The 25,203-nt window shown below is 44.1% G+C and overlaps 1 protein-coding gene across 3 annotated transcripts in view; it reads left to right on the top strand.

The window, feature by feature from the left end:
- calcr (calcitonin receptor) overlaps window positions 1-25,203 on the top strand; it is a 418,788-nt gene that overhangs the window by 251,120 nt on the left and 142,465 nt on the right. For all 3 annotated transcript variants that reach the window (XM_078538749.1, XM_078538748.1, XM_078538750.1), the window contains one exon: window positions 2,997-3,123. In XM_078538749.1, coding sequence (XP_078394875.1) covers window positions 2,997-3,123 — 127 coding nt within the window. The remainder of the gene's footprint in view (window positions 1-2,996; window positions 3,124-25,203) is intronic.

The following is a 25,203-nucleotide window of genomic DNA, read 5'->3' as shown; positions in this document are numbered from 1 at the left end:
GTTGGCAGGATGTGACGAGTGGTGTGCCACAGGGATCAGTGCTGGGACCTCAACTTTTTATAATTTATATAAATGACTTGGGTGAAGGGACCAAAGGAATGGTGGATAGATTTGTTCATGACATGAAGATAGGTAGGAAAGTAAATTGTGAAGAGGACATAAGAAGGCTATAAAGTGACACAGATAGGTTAAATGAGTGGGTAAAGATCTGGAAAATGGAGTATAATGTGAGCAATGTGAAATTGTTCATTTTGGCAGGAAGAATAGAAAAGATGCTTATTATCTAAATGGTGAGAGATTGCAGAGCTCTGAGGTGCAGAGGGATCTGGGTGTCCTAGTACATGAATCATAAAAGGTTAGTATGCAGGTACAGCAAGTAATTAGGAAAGCTAATAGAATGTTATCATTTATTGCAAGGCAAATTGATTACAAAAGTAGAGAGGTTATGCTTCAGTTGTATGCTTCAGCTAGTGAGACCACATCTGGAATATTGTGTATTGTACTGGTCTCCTTATTTAAAGAAAGATATAAATGCATCAGAAGCAGTTCAGAGAAGGTTTACTGGACTAATACCAGGAATGGGCAGGTTGTCTTATGAGGAAAGGCTGGATAGGTTAGGTTGGAATTTAGAAGAGTAAGAGGTGACTTAATTGGAAGCTTTAAGATCCTGAAGGATCTTGACAGGGTGGATGTGGAGAGGATGTTTCATCTTGTGGGAGAATCTAGAACTAAGGGTCACTATTTAAAATTAAGGGGTCGTTCATTTAAAACAGAGATGGGAATTTTTTTCTCTAAGAGTAGTGAGTCTTTGGAACTCTCTTCCTCAAAAGGCAATGGAAGCAGAGTCTTTGAATATTTTTAAGGCAGAGCTAGATAGATTTTTGATTCGCAAGGCGGTGAAATGTTATCGGGGCTAGGCAGAAATATGGGTTGTGGCTATATCCAGACCAGCCATGATCTTATTGAGTGGTGGAGCAGGCTCGAGGGGCTGAGTGGCCTACTCCTGCTCCTAATTCATAATGTTCATATGTTCCAGCTTTATCTGGGTAACTATTGGTGTAACCCAGTCGGGACCATCTGAACTTTGCGATTTAGATCACATTTTCTGGTGGTTCCCAGTGCAGCAATTGCCCAGGGGAAGTTTGCAAACTTTACCTGGGAACATCCAAAGGGGATTCCCCAGCCCATCTTTGGGGTACCCCCCCCTCCCACCCCTCCCCCCCCCCCCCCCCCCCCCCCACCCCCATAATATGACACTGGGACCTCGGAAGTTATGGCTTGGAAGGCTTTTAGCTCGCCAATGAGGCTGTTGACTAGGGGATTTACATTCCAGCTGTTGTCACTATTGGGAGTTGCTATGACTTAAGGTGCAAGTTAACTTGGTGCACTGCTTTAAGCGTAGATAAATATTAGTTCAAAATATTTTTGTAAGATTTCTATGTAAGAAACAATTTAAGGCATAATTTCACTTGGTAGACTGTCATAAACACAGATCACTACCTTAACGTTCTTCTCTCATGGGAGATTTATCACCCAAATTAACCTCTGATAAAGCTGCGGGTCAGGAAGAGACAGGATAACAAGCAACTCAGGGTTGTTATATATTTCTCCACTGCGGGCCAGGGCCACAAATGGATTGTGTTACTAAATTCTCAATAAATTCAAGGTTGAGGACAACAACTTCATGATAATCATCATAAAAGATGAAAGGGGTCGAAAAACAAGAGTGCAAGGTTACACAACTGAGGTAATGGTAACTGAGGGGAGGAAGAGGCTGCTAAATTAGAACTACAGCTAAACCACTGCTTTTTGGACTCTAAAGGAAGATGCCATTAGGGAAACTGATGATCCAAAGACCAAACAGGAGATTTGTTGCTTTTTCAAACAGCAAGAAACAACAGGGATGGGGTAGAGAGTTTAATTTGGGTGGAACAAAGCGAGGCCTAGAAATTATTTTATGGAGTTCCCATTTTTCAGGCAATGGTTCCTGAAGAGTCTAATATGGATGCAGTGTGCATGTGCTCATTCCACTCAGGAAATGTGCCACAATTATTATTGGTTGGAGTGCCCTGTACTCATCAAGGGCCCTCAGCTTTAACTGACATTTGTCCCAAGACCTATGTAAATCACAGCTCTAATACTTGTTACAGGTCCCTTTCTGAAGATTCACAATGATCGCAGCATGCACTTTGCATAATGCCATCAGTTTACTGAGGCTCAAGCAGCCAAACCACTAGTCTTTAAAGTGACCATTAGAGGCTGCCCCAAAAAGTTAAGTGAAAAATGTTATATTTAGTTGAATGTACAGCAGGGCATGCAAACTCCACATTGCAATTGATAGCTGCTGTTTGTGTGAAACAGTTGCTAAATGATTCAGAGGTCTTAATGGTAGGGTGAGAATTGGAACTCTAACATGAATTGCTAAGAGTCTCCTTTAACCTTCTGGAAGGTACATGCCCTTGTGATTGACTATTATCCAAACTCACCATCCAGTGTTGGGTTTTGTTGCATTATCACTATACTGGTAAACAATGTAAATAAATTGTGAAGCTGGCCTGCTAATCCAGCATGCAATCATACTCTCTGACACTGGCATATGACAGTCAGCCTGAGAGAGGCGTTGCAGATAAGACTTTTGTCTTTATTGCCTTGGGCATTAACTACAGGGAGGAAATTCCATTGAAGGGAAAGTCATTCAGGTTCTCCTCTGCACTCAACAAAGCTATCAAAGACAAAGCTTAAAATCAGTTCATAACGTGCTTCATCATTCCCTTTGTGGCTACAGAACAAATTTTCTCTGGAAAAAGATAAAAGGCATTGTTCTGAGGCTAGAATGGTTAAAGGTTTAATTGTGCACACTACTGTAAGCCATGAATAACACAGAGCACCATGTTTGTAATTTTTAAAAACCGTATTCACTTTCTGAAGTCTTTTCACGGAGCCTGGGGCTGACCAGGTGCTACTAATTCTAAACTTCTGCTCTGTTTTTTTTCCAGAAGCCTCAGCTGTCAGAGGATAACACTCCATAAGAATTTATTTTTCTCCTACGTGTTTAACTCAGTCTTTACACTTATCCAACTTATGGTGGTGGCCAATGACAAGGAAGTGGTTTCACAAAATCCTGTAAGTATTGATAAAATCTGAGAGTGCATGGAACCAAAAGAATAATGTGGCCAATGCTTCAACTTAGGGCGGGATTTTCCGCACCCGCTCACCGCCGCGATCTTCCGGTTCTGCCGCTAGTCAATGGGCTTCTGGCTGGGGCGCCGCCTCACCCACAGCGGGTCCCACTCACGACTGGGCCAGAAAATCCTGGCCTTAGTGTTTAACTCAGATCGGTTTAATTAGGGATCAATTCAAAAGCAAAATACTGTGGATACTGGAAATCTGAAATAAAAACAAAAATTGTTGGAAATACTCAGCAGGTCAAACCGCATCCATGGAGAGAGACAGAATTAAAGTTTCAGTTCAAGATAGCCTTTCGTCATTAACTTTTTTTTGGTAAATGTGTAACATACTGATTCCTGAATGAGAAAGTATTGTTTATCACTGGAACTTACAATGATATAAATCCAAGTTTTGCAATCTTTATTAAGAATTAAATGAAACTGATGCAAATGTTTTATTAAAAAGTCAGCCCTCACATAAAATAAACTAGTGACCTGGGACAGTGTAAACGCTCCACAGAGTAATAGCATCTTTCATACCATGCCATAAAATCTATTTTTATAATGTTTTTGTATGAACTACTTTGCTAGCCATCTTAACATATGGAACTCTAAATGGAGTGTCCTAAAGTATCCAAGAATGTTTGGAAAACCGAAAACCTTTTTGTTTGCTTGCTTAGAGTAGAAAGAATTCCAGATGAGTCTGTGTCATATTGACCACTCACAAGTGTTGATGCATTTTACTGTAATTAATGTCACTGTGTTGTGTTTTTGAACAATTAGGTTAATGATATTGCTACTTATATCTGCAGCAATGAAATAAAGAAGTTGCATTTTGTAAACCACATTCCATGGCCACAGGATTTTCCAAAGTGCTTCACAGCCAGAGTGACTTTTTGAAATGTAGGGCTGAATTTTACAGGCCACCTGCAGGCAGGAAGGCAGATGGGTAGACTTGTAAAAAAGGGTGCTGTAGGAAAGGCCTGCACCCAGCATGCAGCCCGATGGGTTTGACCCTATGGGATTATGGCCAGTGAAAGGGGCGGTGCCTCCTTTCTGGGTCCCCAATGCAAACCAAAGGCCCCCACCACACCATTATTCCTCCCCAATCCTGCCCTGTCCAACATATGACCCATGCCCTTTGCCAGGGGCCTGCCAGCTTGGTCCTGATGAGATTCCAGACTTCCTTGGGTTCTAGGGCATCCATAGCTGTTCTTCTCCTGGACTTCCTGCAGTGCCGGCAGTGGGTACCACTCCTGGTGGCACTGCTGGTACTGCAGAGCTAGCAGCCTCCAATTGGCCAACAGCTCTATGAGGCAGGACTTCCTCCTGGAGAGGGGAGGAAGTCTCGCCTCAGGATAATTAAAGGCCCATCAGCCGTTAAATTAAAGCAGGGCAAACCAGCCAACCAGGGGTGAACTCGTTCCTGAAACTCACATTGGGGTGTGGAGAGACTGTCCTCAGCATATAACCCAGCCCAAAGCCACCGTCTAATTGTAGAAAATGCAGCAGTCTGTTTGTGGACAGCAAGGTTCCACAGCAGCAATTAAATATGTTACCAGATTATATGGGAATCAGTACATTGCAGGTCACAGTACAGTTGGAATATAGAATAAAACCCCTTGCCTTCAAAATAGTCTCCAATTCCTGCAATCACAGTGACAAGGATGGTAATGCAACCAACTGATCAACTCAAACCCCAGCACAGATGGTCATTCACTTGCACCTACCTCAGTTGGCTGAGTTTCATCAGTTTCATGGGCAGGATTGTTGGGCCCCACTGATTTCAGAATTGGAGGTGGACTGGCTCCAAAATAACCGGTGCCAGCTGCCAAGATGGTTCCCCAATACCATTTGCGCACAAGGCGGGCAGCCAATTAGGCTCATTAAAAGTCTTGTTAATGATAGAAACAAAAATCAGTTATTGTGCATGCCAAGAGATCTAACAAAATGGCACTCTACGTAGTTGATTGAATTGAACACAGGTCCTTGGCACCTTCATTCCATTCACAGGCATTTGGTTATTAAGCTTCTTGCCGCCTTTTCTGGGCTTCCTCTTGGACATGCAAGCTCTTTAGTGCCACCAGAAGTATAAAGCCAGCCAAATGGCCAGTAGTTTAAAGGAGGCCAACCAGAATTTTCTAGCTTGGCTTCCAGTTTCCTGACACAACAGGAGGCAGTTTAACTGTCTGGAGACATGCATCGAGAGACAGACTGGTAATCAGCACTCCAGCAAGGCCTAAAGGCCCTCCCTGTCTGCCTGGGAGCAGGTAAAGCCAAAGGCTGTCCTGTAGAGGAATTCCCCACCTCCCCGCCCCATGTACTGTGGTGGCCTGGCTGTTTCTTCTGATTTTTAATTCAATTTTTTTTTAAAGTTATTAATGGGCACCTTCATACAAACCTTCAAAATAGGAGCAGAGGTAAACCATTCGGCCCATCGATCCTGCTCCACCATTCAACAAGATCATGGCTGATCTGTTTGTATTACTAATTCCACATTCCTATCTACCCCCAGTAACCTTTGATTCCCTTGCCTAACAAGAATCTATCTACCTCTGTCATATTCAGTGACCCCGCCTCCACCACCTTCTGAGGTAGAGAGCTCCAAAGTCGCACAACTCTCAAAGAAATACATTTCTACTCATCTCTGTCCTAAAAGAATGCCCCCTACTTTTAAAACAGTGCCCCCTAGTCCTGGACTTGCTCACAAGAGGAAACATAATTTCCACGTCCACCTTGTCAAGATCGTTCAGGATCTTATGTACTTCAGTCATGTTGAAATGCCATCTCAGTTACCATTGATCCTGACATATAAGTAGACCTTTGAAGTTTTGAAAAATCCTTCCAAAAACATTGGTTTCTACATACGCCTAGTGTTGGTGTAGATGGGTGCTATTTTGAAATGTAGAAAAGAAATAACGTTTCACTTTTATTTAATGAAACAATTCTACAAGGACAGTTTGAAGCACAAAACATAGGCCAGAATTTTTAGCTCACTGGGCGGCTGTGTGCCCAACCTGACCAAGTGTAAAATGACGGGTGATGATGTCATTTGCGAGCATCCCGACGTCATCGCGCACCTTGCACACTATTTCAGTTGGCAGGTGTGCGTCAGAGTCGGCAGCACACCCGCCGGCAATTAAAAGGCCTATTAAGGCCATTAAAGTTATAATTGAAAGAAATTTTTCGCTGCCCCTACAGTTGCTGGGCAGGCGAAAAGGTCAAGCGGCCTTTGCATTTTTTAAGAAAGCTCATTCACAGGTGAGATGAGGTTTCCAACAACAAATAAAAATAAAATAAAAATGTTAACATTTCATTTATAATATGTCCCTGCTCATGTGACAGAATCACAATTTTAATGTTTTAAACTGTTCATCTTCCTGAGGCAGCTCTGTGCCTCAGGGAGCTTTCCCTGCGCGCGCCTGCGCGAAGTTCATGCTTGCCATCCTCTCCCTGCCCACACAGGCAGTGCTGAGCACTGCCACTCACGTTTCACGCTGAACAGGCCTTAATTGGCCCGCCAGCATGAAATCGCGGTCCGGCCCTGATCGCGGGTGGTGGACAGCTTCCTGCCCACCCCGCCAAGCCTGCTCAATGAGGTAAAAATCCATCTCATAATGTTTTAAAAACAGTCAAATTCATCGTCTTCAACATCCAACGCAAGGAGTTCTTAGAGTTCATCCTGAGTCACTTTGGCTATGGAATCAGTATTAAGATCCAACTCCGAATCAGCTTTCGGGTTCATAATCATCAGTCCACAGCAAATCATCTTCTTCTCCATCCATTGAATTTGATTTCGGCATTTTTTGAACAAACTGATGACACTTTGTGCACTAACAGCATCCCACGATTTGATGACAAAACCACACAAAACATCAAGCTGGGCAGCACGCAAGAAAAAAGGATTTTTCTCTGTCAACCATCCACTGTTAAGCATGAACATGATTCTTGAATGGCTTGTTGAGACACATATCCAAAGGTTGAACTATGGACATTAGACCCCTTGATATAACTGCAATTTAGGTATTATTTCTTCTCAGGAGCCTCTTTATCTCATTGGTAATATGGGATCTGAACATCTCCCACACTAATAAACTGCATTCCTTGCATAGTTCTTTGCAAATGTTACAACTTTTAGCTTGAAACCAGCCTTGTACTTCATTCTTTTTGTAGGACTCATTTTTGTTCATCGGTCGCTATGCACATTCTGTTCTGTGTGGAGCGTCTTAAGCTCCTGAGCACCTTCTTGGCACCATGGCCTATATTGTCTGCTTGATCCCATGCGCCAACTTATAAGATGAGTATAACCCTAAACATGTCTGTCCGAGCTGAAAAATTGATGCCAACTCCTGTTACAAGTATAGCCCTGAACATGCGTTTATTAGCTGAAAACTGGGGGTCAACTTATTATTATTTTTAATTAATTCATGGAATGTGAGCTTCACTGTCTGGGCCCATCCCTAGTTGCCCTTGAGAAGGTGGTGGTGAGCTGCCTTCTTGAACTGCTGCAGCCCATGTGGTGTAGGTACACTCTCATTGCTGTTAGGAAGGGCAAGTTGTAACAAGTGGATTGCCACAGGATTCCAGGATTTTGACCTAGCGACAGTGAAGGAACGGCGATATATTTCCAAGTCAGGATGGTGAGTGACTTGGAGGGGAACTTCCAGGTGGTAGTGTTCCCATCTATCTGCTGCCCTTGTCCTTCTAGATGGTAGTGGTTGTGGGTTTAGAAGGTGCTGTCGAAGGATCCTTGGTGAATTCTTGCAGTGCATCTTATAGATGGTACACACTGTTGCTACTGTGCGTCGGTGGTGGAGGGACTGAATGTTTGTCGATGTGGTGCCACTCAAGCGGGCTGGTTTGTCTTGGATGGTGTCAAGCTTCTCGAGTGTTGTGGGAGCTGCACTCATCCAGGCAAGTGGGGAGTATTCCATCACACTCCTGACTTGTGCCTTGCAGATGGTGGACAGGCTTTGGGGAGTCAGGAGGTGAGTTACTCATCGCACGATTCCTAGCCTCTGACCTGCTCTTGCAGCCATTGTATTTATATGGTTAGTCCAGTTCAGATTCTGGTCAATGGTAACCCCCAAGATGTTGATAGTGGGAGATTCAGTGATGGTAATTACATTGAATGTCAAGGAACGATGGTAAGATTTTCTCTTGTTGGAGATGGTCATTGCCTGGCACTTGTGTGGCATGAATGTTACTTGCTACTTGTCAGCCCAAGCCTCGATATTGTCCAGGTCTTACTGCATTTGGATTTGGACTGCTTCAGTATCTGAGGAATCACAAATGGTGCTGAACATTGTGCAATCATCAGCAAACATCCCCACTTCTGACCTTATGATGGAAGGAAGGTCATTGATGAAGCAGCTAAGGATGGTTGGGCCTAGGATACTACCCTGGGGAACTCCTGCAGTGATGTCCTGGAGCTGAGTTCACTACCACAACCGTTTATTTGTGCTAGATATGACTCCAACCAGTAGAGAGTTTTCCCCCAACTCCTATTGACTGCAGTTTTGCTGGGGCTTCTTGATGCCACACTCAGTCAAATGCAGCCTTGATGTCAAGGGCCGTCACTCCCACGTCATCTTGGGAGTTCAGCTCTTTTGTCCATGTTTAAACCAAGGCTGTAATGAGGCCAGGAGCTGAGTGGCCCTGATGGAACTCAAACTGGGCATCAGTAAGCAGGTTATTGCTAAGCAAGTGCCGCTTGATAGCACTGTTAATGACCCCTTCCATCACTTTACTGATGATCGAGTGTAGACTTATAGGGCAGTAATTGGCCAGGTTGGATTTGTCCTGCTTTTTGTGTACAGGACATACCTGGGCAATTTTCCACATAGCCGGGTAGATGCCAGTGTTGTAGCTGTACTGGAACAGCTTGGCTAGGGGTGCGGCAAGTTCTGGAGCACAGGTCTTCAGTACTATTGCTGGAATACTGTCAGGGCCCATAGCCTTTGTAATATCCTGTGCCTTCAGCCATTTCATGATATCACATGGAGTGTATCGAATTGGCTGCAGACTGGCATCTGTGATGCTGGGGACCTCTGGAGGAGGCCGAAATGGATCATCCACTTGGCACCTCTGGCTGAAGATTATAGCAAATGCTCCTTATCTTTTGCACTGATGTGCTGGGCTCCCCCATCATTGAGGATTAGGAAATTTGTAAAGCCTCCTCCTCCAGTGAGTTGTTTAATTGTCCACCACCATTCACGACTGGATGTGGCAGGACTGCAGAGCTTAGATCTGATCCATTGGTTGCGGAATCACTTAGCTCCGTCTATCACTTGCTGCTTACACTGACGTGCAAGTAGCCCTGTGTTATAGATTCACCAGGTTGACACGTCATTTTTGGGTATGTCTGATTCTGCTCCTGGCATGCTCTCCTGCATTCTTCATTAAACCAGGGTTGATGAGTAAAGGCCTAAACATGCACTTTAGCGCTGAAAAAATGTGTTGTCTTATACACCAGGTCGACTTATACGCCGTGGCCTTTATTGCAGCCTGCTGCTCTTCTGAAGCTGGAAGGCCTCTGACTGATTCTTCAGCTTCGAAAGCTTGCTTAATGCCCTTAATTGGACAGTGAACCAATAAGTGACTACGTCCCCAGGAGCAGGTTTGGGATCTAGAAACAGTCTTGGCTATTGCTTCCTGCTCTTGCTTCTTGCTCCTGTCAAGAATATTCAGCTCCATATGGTTAATAGAATCAGTAGAAAAGCCAGTATTGAAGCATTCAACCCTCCTGATTAGAGGAAGATATGAAAATGACTGTGGTAGATTGTCCCACCAACCTGACAACAAGAGAACTTGTTAAAATCATTATCCCAAGGAAGCGGTGTACAGTTCTGATCAAAAAGATCTGGTTGGAAGCCCTTAAGGGAAGAAGCAGTGTTCTATTTTAAGCTTGTTTACTGCTGCTTATTTATTTATAATCTGAGAAAAAATGTAGAGCTTAAGGAATCGAATAACCTTTAAATGTTGCAATTAAATGTAATAATTCATCTCTGTAAGGATGTCATGGACTTCCTGCATCTGTTTATTCGTTTCTATTCACCCTTTTTCACACTGGGCGGAATCTTACCACCTTTAAAGATTTTCAGATGCAGGGACCAAAAGTAGGAACTGATCCTGCTGATGATTCCTGGTCACCTACTTCCACCATCCTACCAGATGCAGCCAAATAAGAGGCCGTCTGTAGGGGCATGCACTTGGCTGGGCCAATAGGAGGGACTGCAGTGTTGACCTCCCAGCAGCCCCAATAGGAGAGGTGAGTACTGTTGCGGCAGGCAGGAGAGTGCCAGGGCACCTCAAGATGGAGGATGGACCTCTGTTATTATCATTGCGGGTCTTAGATGCTGTAGTCATGGGTCTGGACTTACAGATAATGCTGGAGATAATGTTGTTGGTAAACTCTACCTTTTATTGAACATTGTACAATGTACAATACAGACTCAGCACAAGCCTCTACATGGAATTATCTCCATGCTCTATTGTCATGTGATCTTGCATTGCTGATGATGTTGGCTATGTATTTACATTTTTAACATTAACATTAGCCCTTTATACTACATCTCCCCTCATGTCTCTGACTCTAATAAATCTATTTACATTATCCTGGATCTTCTCCTGAAGTCTCTGTCTTCACGGAAAAACTCAGCATGTCTGGCAGCATCGGCGGAGAAGAGCAAAGTTGACGTTTCGAGTCCTCATGACCCTTCAACAGAACTAAGTAGAAATAAGAAAGGGGTGAAAAAATCATATTTCACCCCTTTCCTATTTCTACTTAGTTCTGTTGAAGGGTCATGAGGACTTGAAACGTCAACTTTGCTCTTCTCTGCCGATGCTGCCAGACCTGCTGAGTTTTTCCAGGTATTTCTGTTTTTGTTTTGGATTTCCAGCATCCGCAGTTTTTTGTTTTTGTCTCTGTCTTCATCTCTGGTTCACAGAGATAAGCATTGTGGTGGTTTCACCAATCTCCCTGACATTGTTCACATCTCTGAGAGGTTACATAGGATTCAAGTTTCTCATGTTCTCTATTGAACTGTGTGGAGCAGCACGTGAATCTTCAGAGACTATTGGTTCTCTGTTCAGGTTTACTTCCTGATCATATGGGTAGTTACTCCATTCAATTGATGGTCGTCGTCTTGTTGAAAAGACTGCACTTCTGTTGCTTCTCACTATCCCGTTCGCAGTCTCAACAAAATAAGATCTTAGATTTTGTGACTTTTCCAGCACTTGGCCTTCTCTATTCTTGTCTCTAATCCGGACTGATTCACCTGGTTGGACTTCTGGTAACACGTGCACTCTATGGTGGTGATTGTAATTTTTGGTCTAGTTTACACAATACTCATCCTCCTTTTCCCTTACACTCTTGATGTCAGCGGTTTTTAGGCATGGCATGACTGTCTGTGGAAGAACAGGAAGCTGAGTCCATAGTCTTCTTCCCATCAGATGTTCTGACGGATCCAACCCATTCTGAAGTGGTGTGGAACGGTAGCTCAACAGTGCTAAGTTGATATCATCATTCTTCTTAGACAAAGCTTTGACCATTCTTACGTCTTGTCCTTACCATTTGCTTGTGGATAACTCAGTGAGCTAGATATATGGATGATTCTATAGTATTCTGTCAATTTCTGGAACCCTTCAGGCGCAAACTGTGGACCATTGTCTGAAATGACAAGATCTGGTATGCCATGTGTGGCAAAAATTTCTTTCAGTGAATTAATGACTGCTTCTGAGGTTGTACCATGAAGATGTTTAACATCAATCCATCTGGAGTAATAGTCAACAACTCTGAGGAATATCTTCCTCTTGAGCTCGAGAAGGTCCATTCTGAGATATTCCCAGGGTCTGGATGGAAATGAGGATACCATCAGCAGTTCTTTTTGCGGTTGGCAATTGACTCCACAGGTGATGTAGCTCAAACGTCCGCAAATGATGTTGAGATTTCTGGCCACCAAACTGAATTTCATGCCCCAGCATGACACTTTGAAATGTCTAGGTGTCCCCTGTGTATTCTTTAAAGGATCTCAAATCTGAGGACTCTTGATATGATCAATTGTGTCTCTCATTGTAGATTAACAAGTCATCCACGATACTGAAACGTCTGTGTTGCTTGAAGTACTATTTTAGGATGAGATCATTTGGAACATATTCTGGCCATCCACTTTTGTCAGTATTCTCTTATTTTAACACGTTCTTCAACTGTTTTCTGTGCTTGCCATATTTTGTTCAGCTTCCGTGTAGTTGCTGGTAGGAATTTTGTAGTCAGTGAGTTTTATGACTACATCCTCAATAAGATTTATGTCCTCCTGTGCAGGCTTACCAACAGGAATGTATAACAATGCATCTGCTGTACTTTGTTGTTTGCCTTGTACATTTTTGTCTGGTTCTTTCATCTGCTGTTCCAGGGAAATCTCCTGTCTGGTTTCCTCAAGGTTTTCCAATCCAACTCCTTTAAAGTTGAGTTGTAGATCTGTGCAAGCTTTCCAGCTTAACAGTGAACATTCTTGATTGTGGATTTCATGCAAAATTTCTGTGATTTTTCTTCCTTGGTGCTGGAGTTTAGCAGCCAACTGTCCCTTGACTTTCAGCTGAATGCCTCCTGACCTGTGGAGTCTTATGGCCAATGGCTGGGGTATGTCTGGTTTTAACCACATTTCTGTATCTGAAAGAATTGAAACTCCTAGACCAGTGCCTAATTAAAGTTTGTTTTATGTTCATTGACTATAATATCTGCACTCCAACAGTTCCCATTTGATCCTGTAATTTGACCCAAGAATGGCACTTCTGGTTCTCTTTTCTTCTTCTACTTGAACGTCTTAAACTTCTTGAATGCTATTTGGCCATTTGTCCATTAATTGTTTTGCTAAGAGCTGTTTGCTGTGGCAAACTGATTTGAAATTGTGTATCTCTTCTTGCAAGAATGGCACTCCACGTTTTTGGATTTTCGGAGGGGCATTCTTCACACTAATGCAGTCTTTTCCCACCACAACGAGAATACTGAATAATGGCGGCTCAGTTTGGGGTTAGGTGTGCTGCAATTTCTATGTACTATAAACTGGACTGTATTGGCCTTTTTTTCTATGAGATTTCTTTTTCACCTCGAACAAAGATTTTGTTTTGCTTTCTCTCTTCTGCCTGCCTTGTTCCCTGCACAGACTACGATCGTCCCTTGACTGCAAAAAATCCAATTATGTCTCTTCTAAGACTCCCAGAACAGTGCAATCCTGAATTAATTTGCCTTCCAGGGCTCCATGTTCCAAAATTTCCACTAACAATATAGCTCATTAATATAGGAATCTATGCTTTCTTCTGGTCTTTGGGTTTGCCTATTAAATTTTGCCTTCTCTATTGTGATGTTTGCCTGATGACTAAAATAAATACAAATGATTTGATAACTTCTTCATATATCGCTGTGTCTTTGTTTATGTAAGACCATTATATCATCTACACTACTGCCTGTGGCATAGAGTAAGGTACTGACCTGCTCCTTGCTCATCTTCTCTAATCTCCCTTCTTTCAATTTAATTGTGTCCACATTTTATAAACATCCCACAGAAACTGAATATGCCCAATCCAGTCTGTGCTTTACCTTTAAAACTGCAGGATAACTGGCCTCTTTCATCCAGCTCCCTGTCTTACTTTAAACTATGAGCTCAAAGGTTTACACATCTAGTTGTCTGTATGATACCCACAAAGCTGAGTCTTTCCCATAGTCCCCAGTCTTGCCCCTCAATCTCTTTATTTTCTTCCTTTAACTCACAGAAAAGCTAATGGTTTCTTACACCCAGGCCCACTGTCTTTAACTCAACCAGGAGACTAAAGGTTACATGCTCCCCAAATGATACTCATAATATCCTAGTTCTAATTCACATCTGGAGCGCTGACCATACACCCAAGGGAAAAAATATAACTTCTGACATGTTGGCCTATGAACTGTTGTACAGTAAAGGACAGGAAAGGTATTCCTTTCTTGTACCCTTCTGTACATGTGTTCAAAACATGTGGCCAGCAGTGATTGGTTACTCACTGCATGGTCAGCTCTGTGAGTGGTCAAAGACAATGTCATCCCTCATGGACAGCATCCTTATGGACTATTTCAAAATGTCCTTTTTGACCGCTACAAGACTGCCAAACATTCCATATGTTTGATAAGCATCATACAGGTGCATCTTCACACTGTTTCCAAGGCTTCTTACTCCCCTGGCCACAGTGATGATGCCATGAAATCAGAAAACATTTCAAGATTTCCTTAATTAGGCCCTCTCTGTGAGTGTCTTGATAATCATAGGTATAAAAACCAAACTATGCCTGACCTTATAATTTCAGGCTCTTGGTCATTTTACGGCTTATATCCTGGTTTAAGAATATATTTCTGTTTAAGTGCTTGCTGCACAGGTGAATTGACCTTTGCTATTTTTTTGCCTCAACGCGCAACTGAACCCATCATACCATCCTAGGAAAATTCTGCCTGGCGTCTGTAAGTGTAAGGCTGAGCAGCAATTCTTCCTCTGGTTCTTGTGGGCTGTTTGGAGTCTCCGGTCCTGAAGTGGGAGAAAGGTATAGGATTCAGCAATTAGTAGAATTGGGTAGTCAGAGGCAGATGAGTGGCTTCTGAAAGCAGCAGCAATTTGTCATGCATCATTTGTAAGGATAACATTGAAGTGCAATGGGAAAGAGAGAAAAGATGATTTATAACTATTCAGGACTTCTCCTCCAGGCTCACCAGATGTTGCTTTCCTTATCCACACCATATCCTTGATGTCCAGCATCTGCTCTTCCAGTGGGAATAGCACCTAGATGAAACATGCCCTTCCTCCTCCAGCTACCCGCTCCCTGTTGTGTGCGAGCTTGGCCTGAAAGAAAGAAGGGGGTGTGCCAGTGTTAGAGTAATGAGAGGTTTTGAGGGTGTTTTGTGAAGGTGGAATGCTGATGTTATTGGTGTTGAAGGATGGCAGAATGTGAACAGGTGAAGGCACTAATCATGAGTAGAGTAGCAGGTACAGCATGCTGCAGTACAAGCAGAAGGCAATGAAAATATGTGTGCTGCACTAATTGGAGAAGATTCCTGGGAGGAAGGAAATGGAATGGAGGGAGGAACTCCAGAAAATTATAATCACCAGTGAAGTGGTATTGAGCAAATTGTTGGAGCTGTGGGCTGACAAATCCCCAGGTCTGGATGGACTTCATCCTAAGGTCTTGAAAGAAGTGACTAGTGAGATAATTGGTGCATTGATTTTAATTTTCCAAAGTTCCCTGGATTCAGGGAAGGTTCCATTAGATTAGAAAATAGCAAATGTAACGCCGCTATTCAAAAAGGGAGGGAGACAGAAAGCAGGAAACTATAGGCCAGTTAGCCTAAAATCTATCATACAGAAAATGTTGGAAGCTATTATTAAAGATGTTATAGCAGGGCACTTAGAAAAAAATCAAAGTAACCAGGCAGAGTCAACATGGATTTGTGAAAGAAAAATCATGTTAAACCAATTTATTAGAGCTCTTTGAAGTAGTCACAAATGCTGTGGATAAAGGGGAACCAGTGGATGTACTGTACTTAGATTTCCAGAAGGCATTTAAGAAAGTGCCACATCAAAGGTTATTGTGGAAAATAAAATTTCATGGTATAGGGGGTAACATATTGGCATGGATAGAACATTAGCTAGCTAACAGGAAGCAGATAGTTAGCATAAATGGGTCTGTTTCTGGTTGGCAGGATGTGGTGAGTGGTGTGCCACAGGGATCAGTGCTGGGGCATCAACTTTTTACAAGTTACATAAATGATTCAGATGAAGGGACTGAAGGAATGGTTGCTAAATTTACTGCTAACACAAAGATAGGTAGGAAAGTAAATTGTGAAGAGGACATAAGGAGGCTACGAAATGACATAAATAGGTTAAGTGAGTGGGCAAAGATCTGGCAAATAGTATGTAATGTGGGCAAATGTGAAATTGTTCATTTTGGCAGGAAGAATAAAAAAGAAGCTCATTATCTAAATGGTGAGAGATTGCAGAGCTTTGAGATTCAGGGGGATCTGAGTGTCCGCATATGCAGGTACAGCAAGTAATTAGGAAAGCTAATAGAATGTTATAATTTATTGTGAGGAGAATTGATTACAAAAGTAGGGAGGCTAGCTTCAGTTGTACAGAGCATTGGTGAGTCCATGTCTGCAGTATGGTGTACATTTTGGTCTCTTTATTTAAGGAGAGATGTAAATGTGTTAGAAGCAGCTCAGAGAAGGTTTACTAGACTACTACCAGGAAAGGGCGGTTTGACAGGTTAGGCTTTTATCCATTGGAATTTATAAGAATAAAAGGTGACTTGATTGAAACCTTTAAGATCCTCAGGGGTCTTGACAGAATGGATGTGGAGAGGTTGTTTCTCTTGTGGGAGAAACTAGAACTAGGGTTCATTTTTAAAAAAAATAAGGGGTCGCTTATTTAAGACAGAGATGAGGTGAAATTTTTTCCTCTCAGAGGGTAGTGAGCCTTTGGAACTCTCTTCTTCATTGGAACTCTCTTCCTCAAAAGACGGTGGAAGCAGAGTCTTTGAATATTTTTAAGGCAGAGCTAGATAGATTCTTGATTAGCAAGGGGGTGAAAGGTTATCGGGGGTAGGCAGGAATGTGGGGTTGAGGTTATAATCAGATCAGCCATGATCTTATTGATGGCGGAGCAGGCTCAAGGGGCCGAGTGGCCTACTCCTGCTCCTAATTCATATGTTTATATGAAAAGATGTGTAGTTAATGCTGGAGCAGAAGGTAGTATGGGGTTGAGCAGAAAGAAATAAGAGCTATGAGTTAGGAGGCTTAGTTTAGTTAGCCTGGTAAGGTCATTGAACTTGTTCCTGCATTGTCTTAGGGTGGTGCTTCTAACACTGACCCACTCTGCCACCTCTCGCATATGCTTGGCAGTTTGCCTTGATATCGTCCTGCCGATATGTGAAGGATAGAAGTATCTCCTCCTGCTGATCTCATCTGCTGATGTTTCCACTGCAGTGTCAGAAAAAATAAGGCCCCTGCATCCTCTCCAGCACCTGTCATCATCAACAAACATCAATGACGGTTTCCTGTAGAAACATGCACCTCACTTTTAAGAGATGTCCTTAAATAGCATCAGGAATGCATGATATGGACACTCCCATTGGTTGAGCTACAAATGAACAGCATGAGTGGTGCTAGCAGCATATCTATTTAGGGACCAATTTGTGCCCTTAGCTGTGTCCACATGATCAGGTTACATTTTGAGTACAGCACCTATTCTGCACCTAAAAGTGGCCAAAAATTAATTTCTAATCCCCTAATTTATGCAGAAATTTTGCACCAAAAATAATTTTGAGCTCCGACCCAATCTGTTAACCTTTCAAAGTACGAAGAAAAACATTCTCTGAGCCAAAGACACAGCAAAGAGAAAGGTTTCAGCAAAATGCCTGAAGCTCGAGTATTGAGATTCAGCGAGTCAACTTCATTACCTGGTGTATGTTTACTAACCCTTCTAGAATTCAAACTAAAACTACCATCAGAGAACCTCATTTACAATACAGCCATTCTGTAAAAACCTGCTGCTCTCTTCAAAAGTTGAGATTTTAATGGACCTAACAGGTCAAATGAAACTCTCGGTGGATTTAATGTAATGAAATACGAGCAAGCCTTATCGTTTGGATTTGTATATTTTTTCTATAATAGTAAAAAGTGAAGCAGTTTAATAAAAATAACAATTCAAACTAGCTATTTTAAAATAAATTTGAAAGCATGTGTATGTTAGCCTTTACTACAAAGGGATTTGAGTATAAGACAGAGGTTCCCAAACCGTGGGTTGTATTTGGGGTCACAAGGTTCGAGGCTGTAATGGTGACTGTGGAGCAGCCTAATGGAACTCTTGCCATGGGCTGCTATGATTTACAACTCCCCAGTGTGCTCTGTGGAAAGAGGCTGGCTGGTTATTGTGAGATCTGTTGGAGCCGGCCTCCATTTTGCTACCTCGTGTTTGATCCAGCAGTATTCAATACGCTGCCCTTGGGCCATTTGTCTCCCCTGCATCCCTAGCGCCATCTTCCTCCTGCTCGCCACCTCTGCCGGTCCTTCGCTCGCTTTCTCTAGTCCCAGCACCCCTCTCCTAAGCCCACACTCAGAGTGAGAGTTTGGGAGAGGGAAGCAAAGAGTTGGGAAGGACAGAAAGCAGGAGGGAAATGGCAAATGGTAGGGAGATAGTGACTGAAAAGTTGGCAAGCAGGAATAATGTGGCGAGCTTTGGTATCATGGGGAGAGCAGAGGAATTCTCTCTCGGTTGCTGGGGACCAATTCAGGCAAAGCTCAAAGCCCTCAAAATGTTATCGTAGCTCCACCCCACTCCCCTGCTCCACATTCCCGCCTACTCCCAATAACCTTTGATTCCCTTGTTAGTTAAGAATTCATCTGCCTCTGCCTTAAAAATATTCAATGACCCAGCCTTTTTCGCTATCTGGGGAAGAGAATTCCAAAGACTCACAACCCTCTGGGAGAAAGAAATTCTCCTCATTTCTGTCTTAAATGGGAAACCCTGGATTTTTAAACTGTGTCCTCTAGTTCTAGTATTTCCCAGAAGGGGAAACATCCTGTCAGCATCCACCCTGTCAAGTCACCTCAGGATCTTATATGTTTCAGTAAGATGTTCTTTTAATATATTAGTGGAGCCAATGGAGTTCCCATATGGGAATTTTCAATCTTAAATTAAATATATATGCCAATGAATAGTTGAATTAAAAACATACTCATTGCACTCTGGAATGTAACAGCCCATGAATTGTGCTCTGTCTTGCTCTTCTAGACTGTAAGCATTAGTGACTAGCATTTAATGTCAGATGTATTTCCAAAGGATGAAAATGCATGGCTATGGATGGGCAAGCCAGACATTTTCACAGTCTGTCTGAAGCAGAGGTGAGCCAGAAAACCTTCTTTCATTAATGAGCTAAATACCCATCCGAAATGAAAGAACTGGACTTCAGTGTCCCCTGGAGGGAAATTTCCCTGTAAGGCTTAAGACATGAGAAATTTTTTGCTAACTACCATTAATTTAGCTTCATATAGCTTCTAAATTAAAATAACCCACATCTCTTTATATGGCACTGAGGTCAAATGAGATCCTCAAACAATTAAGGAGCCAGTCCCAAAATGAACTTAATACCTTTTCACTTTTCATTTCATTTTAGTATTTTTGAGAGAAAATGCACAACAAGCAATAATTTATGACCATTTATCACACACAAAGATCAGAATAATACATCATGTCAGCAAAAGTCAAATTCAGAAACAGCTGGAAGTTCCAATTCTTGTGAAAAAAATGTCCATAGTGCAAAATGTAAATTAGAGATTTTCCATAAAATAAATATATACCTGTGGCTGCAGCTATATTTTTTTTAAAAAGATGAAAAAGGAAAGATTTTGAACTTTGCCATTATGAATATTCAGTATCGAATCAGCTGCTTCATTATTTGCAGTGTCAAAGGATACTACAATTCGGCCTAAAATCAATGGCTGCAAAATTTGTCTCCATAGTGCTGCTTGTGCACTATGGGGGCCATAACCTTGTCAAATAGCACCAGTTAATAACCGCTCCAAAACATTCCCGGCTGAATATGCATTCAGCTGCACAAAGAACCCCTACTAGCATTATTTAAAGGCATCGGCATGGAACTTCCGGGTGAAGTATTGTTGACTACCTTTTGCTGGTACAGTAAGGTTTTGTTTATTCATTCAGGGGAAATGGGCTTCACTGGCTGGGCCATGTTCACTGTTGTTGGAGGCATTTATAAAAGTATTTGGATTCAGAAGGGAGTGGTGCTGGACTTTGACAAGGATGGCAAACAAGTTTGAAGGCCTGAGAGGAGAAAGTCTGCTTTCAATAATGGGGTCAATAATTGCAGTTCGTCTTGGATGGCAGTACAACAGGGACATGGAGCAGAGACAGTAGGGAGGGGAAGCAGTATGCAGAGGGAGGAAGAGAAAGGCTTTTAGTAAAAGGCTGTGCCCACCAAGGGTCTTCAGGGATCACACCTCCTCCCTCCACCTCAGCCAGAAGCAGTATCCCAGGCGGCTATGTTTCATCAAAGAGGTGGTCACTGACCTGCAACACTTCCTATAATGGGATGTATAGCCACAGAGCAGAGGGAGGACGGCACTGCCAGTGACCTTGAAGATCACTGTGGCCCTCAGTTGCTAAACCAGCAGATCCTTCCAAGCAGGAGCATGCAACATATCACAGTTCACTGTGAAATGCTGCATCTGGGAAGTGACACAGGCCTTGTATGCCAGGTGAAAGGAACTCAGAGTCATCTCTGTTACCAAAGAAAAGCAGGAGGATTGATCATGTGGCTTTACCAAACTACCGGGATTACCAGGATTCTCAATGGTGCAGGGAGCCATCAGATACATATACATTACTCTTTGGGCCCTATATATTAACAGGGAGATGTATTACAATTGTAAGGGGTAGTTCTCCCTGAATGCACAGTTGGTACATGATCATCATTTCAGTGAATGCCCACTAGACTGGCAGCAGCCATTATCCTTTCATCCGGCTTGTCAGCCGCACTCACACGTATGAGCTAACACCATACACCAGAGGATGATTTCTTTATGACAAGGGCTGCTCGTTCTCGACCTACCTCATGCTTCCCCTCCGGACTGGATGTACACAATGAGAATGAGGGCCATGCTGCCACCAAGAACGTCATTAGTGTTTTGAAACAACAGTTCCATTGCCTGGACCACTCTTGGGAGCCCCTACAGCATTCTCTTGAGAGGATCTTCAAGTGTGTGCTATTTTGTTGCACAGTCCACAACCTTGCTTTCATGGGGGTACAGCCCTCCTGATCAGGCCTTCAGCTGGTACCTTGGGGGGAGGAGGAATGGAGGAAGAAGAGGAAGATGAGGAGGAAGGGAGGGAGAGGAAGAGAAGGAGGAAGATGAGCAGGAGGGAGAGGAGGAGGAGGGGAAGAGGAAGACGAGGCTGACGAAGAGGTATCCAGGACCCCTTTGCTCCAGGCGAGCTATCCGTGAGCAGCTATTCAGACTCTAGTTCTCCTAAAATCTCATTCTCACATCACTGCTGTTCCACAATTCCCCACCTTTCCATCTCTGCCACAGGCCATCACAGGTATGCTCTTGGACACAATCCTGAAATTAAAGACACCACAACAAAGTAAAAATTCCATAACAAACTTTATCCAACAACTCTTCCAATAATACGAAATGAACTGTTTACCCCATGCATTCACTTAGTACCTGCCTTATAGGTTATTTCCTAGTGTTCCTATGTAGTGCTAGCTATTCCAGTGCCTGCAGCATAGCTGGTGGAAGGTTGCTGACTGTGGGAGACTGCAGATGACCTTTCAGGGTGTCCTTGAACAGAGCTGGGTCTAGAAGGCCTGACTTTGGAATGCACCACCTCAGAATGGGTGGTAGCAGTCAGGGCTGGATGGCTGGCAGGCAACAACAAGGGCACTGGTAGAGTGGCAGTGGTGGGAGTAGGGTTGACTTATGAGGATAGGTTGGACAGACTGGGTTTGTTTCCACTGGAGTTTGGAAGAGTGAGGGGTGACTTCATCAAAGTATATAAGATCCTGAATGGTCTTCACAACGTGGATGTGGAAAGGATGTTTCCTCTTGCGGCTGAGTTAAGAACTAAGGGGCACTGTTTTAAAATTAGAGATTGCCCTTGTAGGACAGAGATGAGGAGAATTTTTTTCTGTCAGAGGGTTGTGCAACTTTAGAACTCTCTGCCTCAGAAGGCAGTGGAAGCGCAGTCACTGAATATTTTAAAAGCAGAGCAAGGGAATCAAAGGTTATTGGGGGTAGAGTAGAATGTGGAACTCAAAGCACAAACAAATCAGCCATGGTTTTATTGAATGATGGAGTAGGGTCAAGGTGCTGAATGGCCTACTTCTGCTCCTATTTGTATGTTCGTGTGAATCCTGAGAGACAACAGCAGATTTGTGCTCCACAGAGCCACCGCCACTCCTCTAGGGCAGCACCTCAGCATTCCTAATATGCTGTTAGAGGACAAATTGCTAGATTGTGAGACCTGCCTGTCCTTCTGGGCACTGGCAACCGTAGCCATGATAGCAACAGTCTGAACCTTTATGGCAACAAGCAAGGCTTGCATGACAATAAACGTGGGTCTCATAACCTCAGTCTGTTCCACAGAGAACAATTTCTGGGATCCTCCAAATTGCTGGGTGCTTTTGTTTATCACAAACGCACCAATCATATGACAAGGATTGGTAAAGCAATAATGTGAGACCTTTATTTGAAGATAAGACTATATACAGACAATGAAAACTGGGAGGCTAAGCAGACTTGTCTGACGTGTAGGTTTGCTGTGTCCTGTCTACAGATTATACATCACATCCTGTCTCATGGTAGATACTGATAGCAGTTTAAGATACACTCCTCAGAGGTACATGTACATCACACCACATCATAACACGATCAGGACTCCATCTTTGAAACCATGGGCGGAATGGTCTCAGATTTGCACTAAGTGCCGTAGTGGGCGGGTACAATGACGTTTTACCCGCCGGCCGCAATGGCGGCTTTTCATGCCGTATCATCCCAAACCTGCCACATTAATTGTGCATTCCTGGGGTACATGCCGTTTATGTGGCAGGCGGGCTGTTATTCGCCTGGCCGCTTCATCACGCTGGGAGCCATATTTAAAGTCCAGCCGCATGTACAACTCTCTGTGCTTCCAACCCATGACTGCTGCAAAGAAGACAGGATGGCCCCGAAAGGCAAAAAGACTACAGCCCCCAGGGTCAATGACGTGTCCCTCAAGCGCCTTTTGGATGCAATGGAGGCTCGCTGTGATGTCCTCTACCCCTGCTCCCTCCACAGGATGGACAACAACCTTACTAATCCAGCTTGGGAGGTGGTGGCAATGGTGGTCAGCGCCAATGCCTTGCAGAAGAGGACAGCCACCCAGTGCCACTACAGGATGAATGGTCCCATTCGTTCTGCCAGGGTAATTCACTCTTCTCATCACTCTCAATTCACACACTCACAAACCCATCACACATCCACAGGGATCTCACACCTCAATGGACAACACCACTAACTCTCACACACACCCTCACATCTCCATCAAGCTCATATCCTCTTGAGCTCACGTCCTCATCCTGTCCATGGCACCGCTCACCTCACAAACATTCCACAAAGTGCCATGCGTCCTGTTCACACTCTCTCCATCTGTTTTCATGCAGAAGAAGCCTACTCATATCAGCAGGGAGAGGTCCCAGACCAGGGGTTGAGTGGCCCACATTAGGCCCCTCACCCATTTTGAGGAGTGTACCATCGCACTGACTGGTGAGGACATGGACCTTGCCTGTGATGAGGGAGAGGTCAGCGGCGTATACCCTTGTAAGGGTCTTGCACCACACCATCCCTCTCTCACTGCAAATGGGAGTGTCCTCTCTCCTGCTTTTGACTCTGCTGACATGCACTACTTATCTCTACTTTAATACACCGGGAGCTCTGCCAAACAACCGACACCCTCAGCCAGTCAATCCTTCAGCTCCATCCACGTCCACACCTCCAGCCAAGAGGATACTTCCTCCATTGAAGAGCTAGAAATAAGCAGCCTGGAAGATCTGTCACAGCGCTTACCCACACCCTGCACCAGCACAGAGACACACACCTCATTGGGACCTAGATCTAGAGCAGGCTCGGGTTCACAATCTGGTGGTCACCGCACGGGCACGTGTTCGCAGGAAGGAGAGGCAGGTTCAGCCGAGCTCCCCGGCACTCGGAGGACTGCTGGGGAAGAGGCATCTGTGAGGCTCGAGTCAGATAACGAGCCTCTAGGTTTAGGCTTCCAACTTATCCTGGAGAGTCAGCAGAAGGTGTGGGAACATCACTCAGAGCTGTTGGAAGCCCTCAGCATAGTGGCATGCAAGTCGGAGGAATGCGTCCACCTGCTCTCTGATGAAGTGGTGCCAACACGTGTGTGTGGAGGTCTCCATAGGGAAGATGGCGGGCGCGATGGGGACCATTATCCCGCAGAACGCAGAGATGCGCACAGACCCGCACTCCATCGCAGGAGCCATGGCTGAGTTCCTGCAGTGGCAACGCGAGAGGGAAACGGGGCACCTCGGCTCCAGGTGCTCCTTCCTCAAGGAGTCAGGCCGGGGCACCTGAAGGGAGGAGGAGTGGCAACTGCAAACCCCTGAGTCATCCACTCAACAGTCTCAGAAGCTGTCCTCTCCCTCCAAGTCCCTTTTGCCTGTGAGCCCCTGAAACTCGTCCTCTGTCACCATAGAGGGAGCAGCTGGCCAAAGAGTGATTCTGGAAGGAGAAGTGTGTGTGTATGTGTGTGTGTGGCAGGGCCTTTTGGAGCCTTGTGCAAGCACTCTCCTACGCATGCGGATCCTTCACATATCATACCCACCTCAATGTCTTGAGCATTTTGAACTCTGCCTGCTAGTGTTCACATTCAGTTGTCTGTCCATCTGAGCTGACCTGCATCTCCACCTACCCATTGATCACAATCCCATGCAGCACCTGATCTCACCCACCATGACTGTCATTTCACTTTCAATTTGAACAGCATGGTCTGGATTCAGTTTCTCATGTGCTCCTCCGTCTTTTCCCCTCCCCCAGTTCACCCATTTTTTTTCCCCCATCATAGTTGACACTCCCGGCATCACCTTCCAACTCCGCTCCGTGATCTACCAGCCACAACCCTTTTCCTTCGGAGGTGTCGTTCCATTCTTCCCGAAAATCCCACCACCATCCACATTTAGCTCCCTGACCTCCTCCGAGTCCCCACCAACCACCCTCATCATCCCTTCTACTGCTACCATCGAACCCTCAGCCTCTCACATGATTGCCTCACTCTGCCCTTGGTCATTCTCACCATTTCCTGATACCACACCTGCCCTCAGTTTGCTCCCCAAGAGGCAGTCATGAACCCATCAGACCCCTCCATCATTCGTTCACCTGGACATTCCCACCTTCCGGACCCCTTTCCCCTCTGGAACCATTCCCCAACCTTAATCCTCC

This window comes from Cetorhinus maximus, chromosome 3, assembly GCF_964194155.1.
Source record: "Cetorhinus maximus chromosome 3, sCetMax3.hap1.1, whole genome shotgun sequence".
In the NCBI taxonomy this organism is placed as follows: Eukaryota; Metazoa; Chordata; class Chondrichthyes; order Lamniformes; family Cetorhinidae; genus Cetorhinus; species Cetorhinus maximus.
The sequence above is the reverse complement of the archived record's forward strand: the minus strand, read 5'-3'. Positions and strand labels throughout refer to the sequence as shown.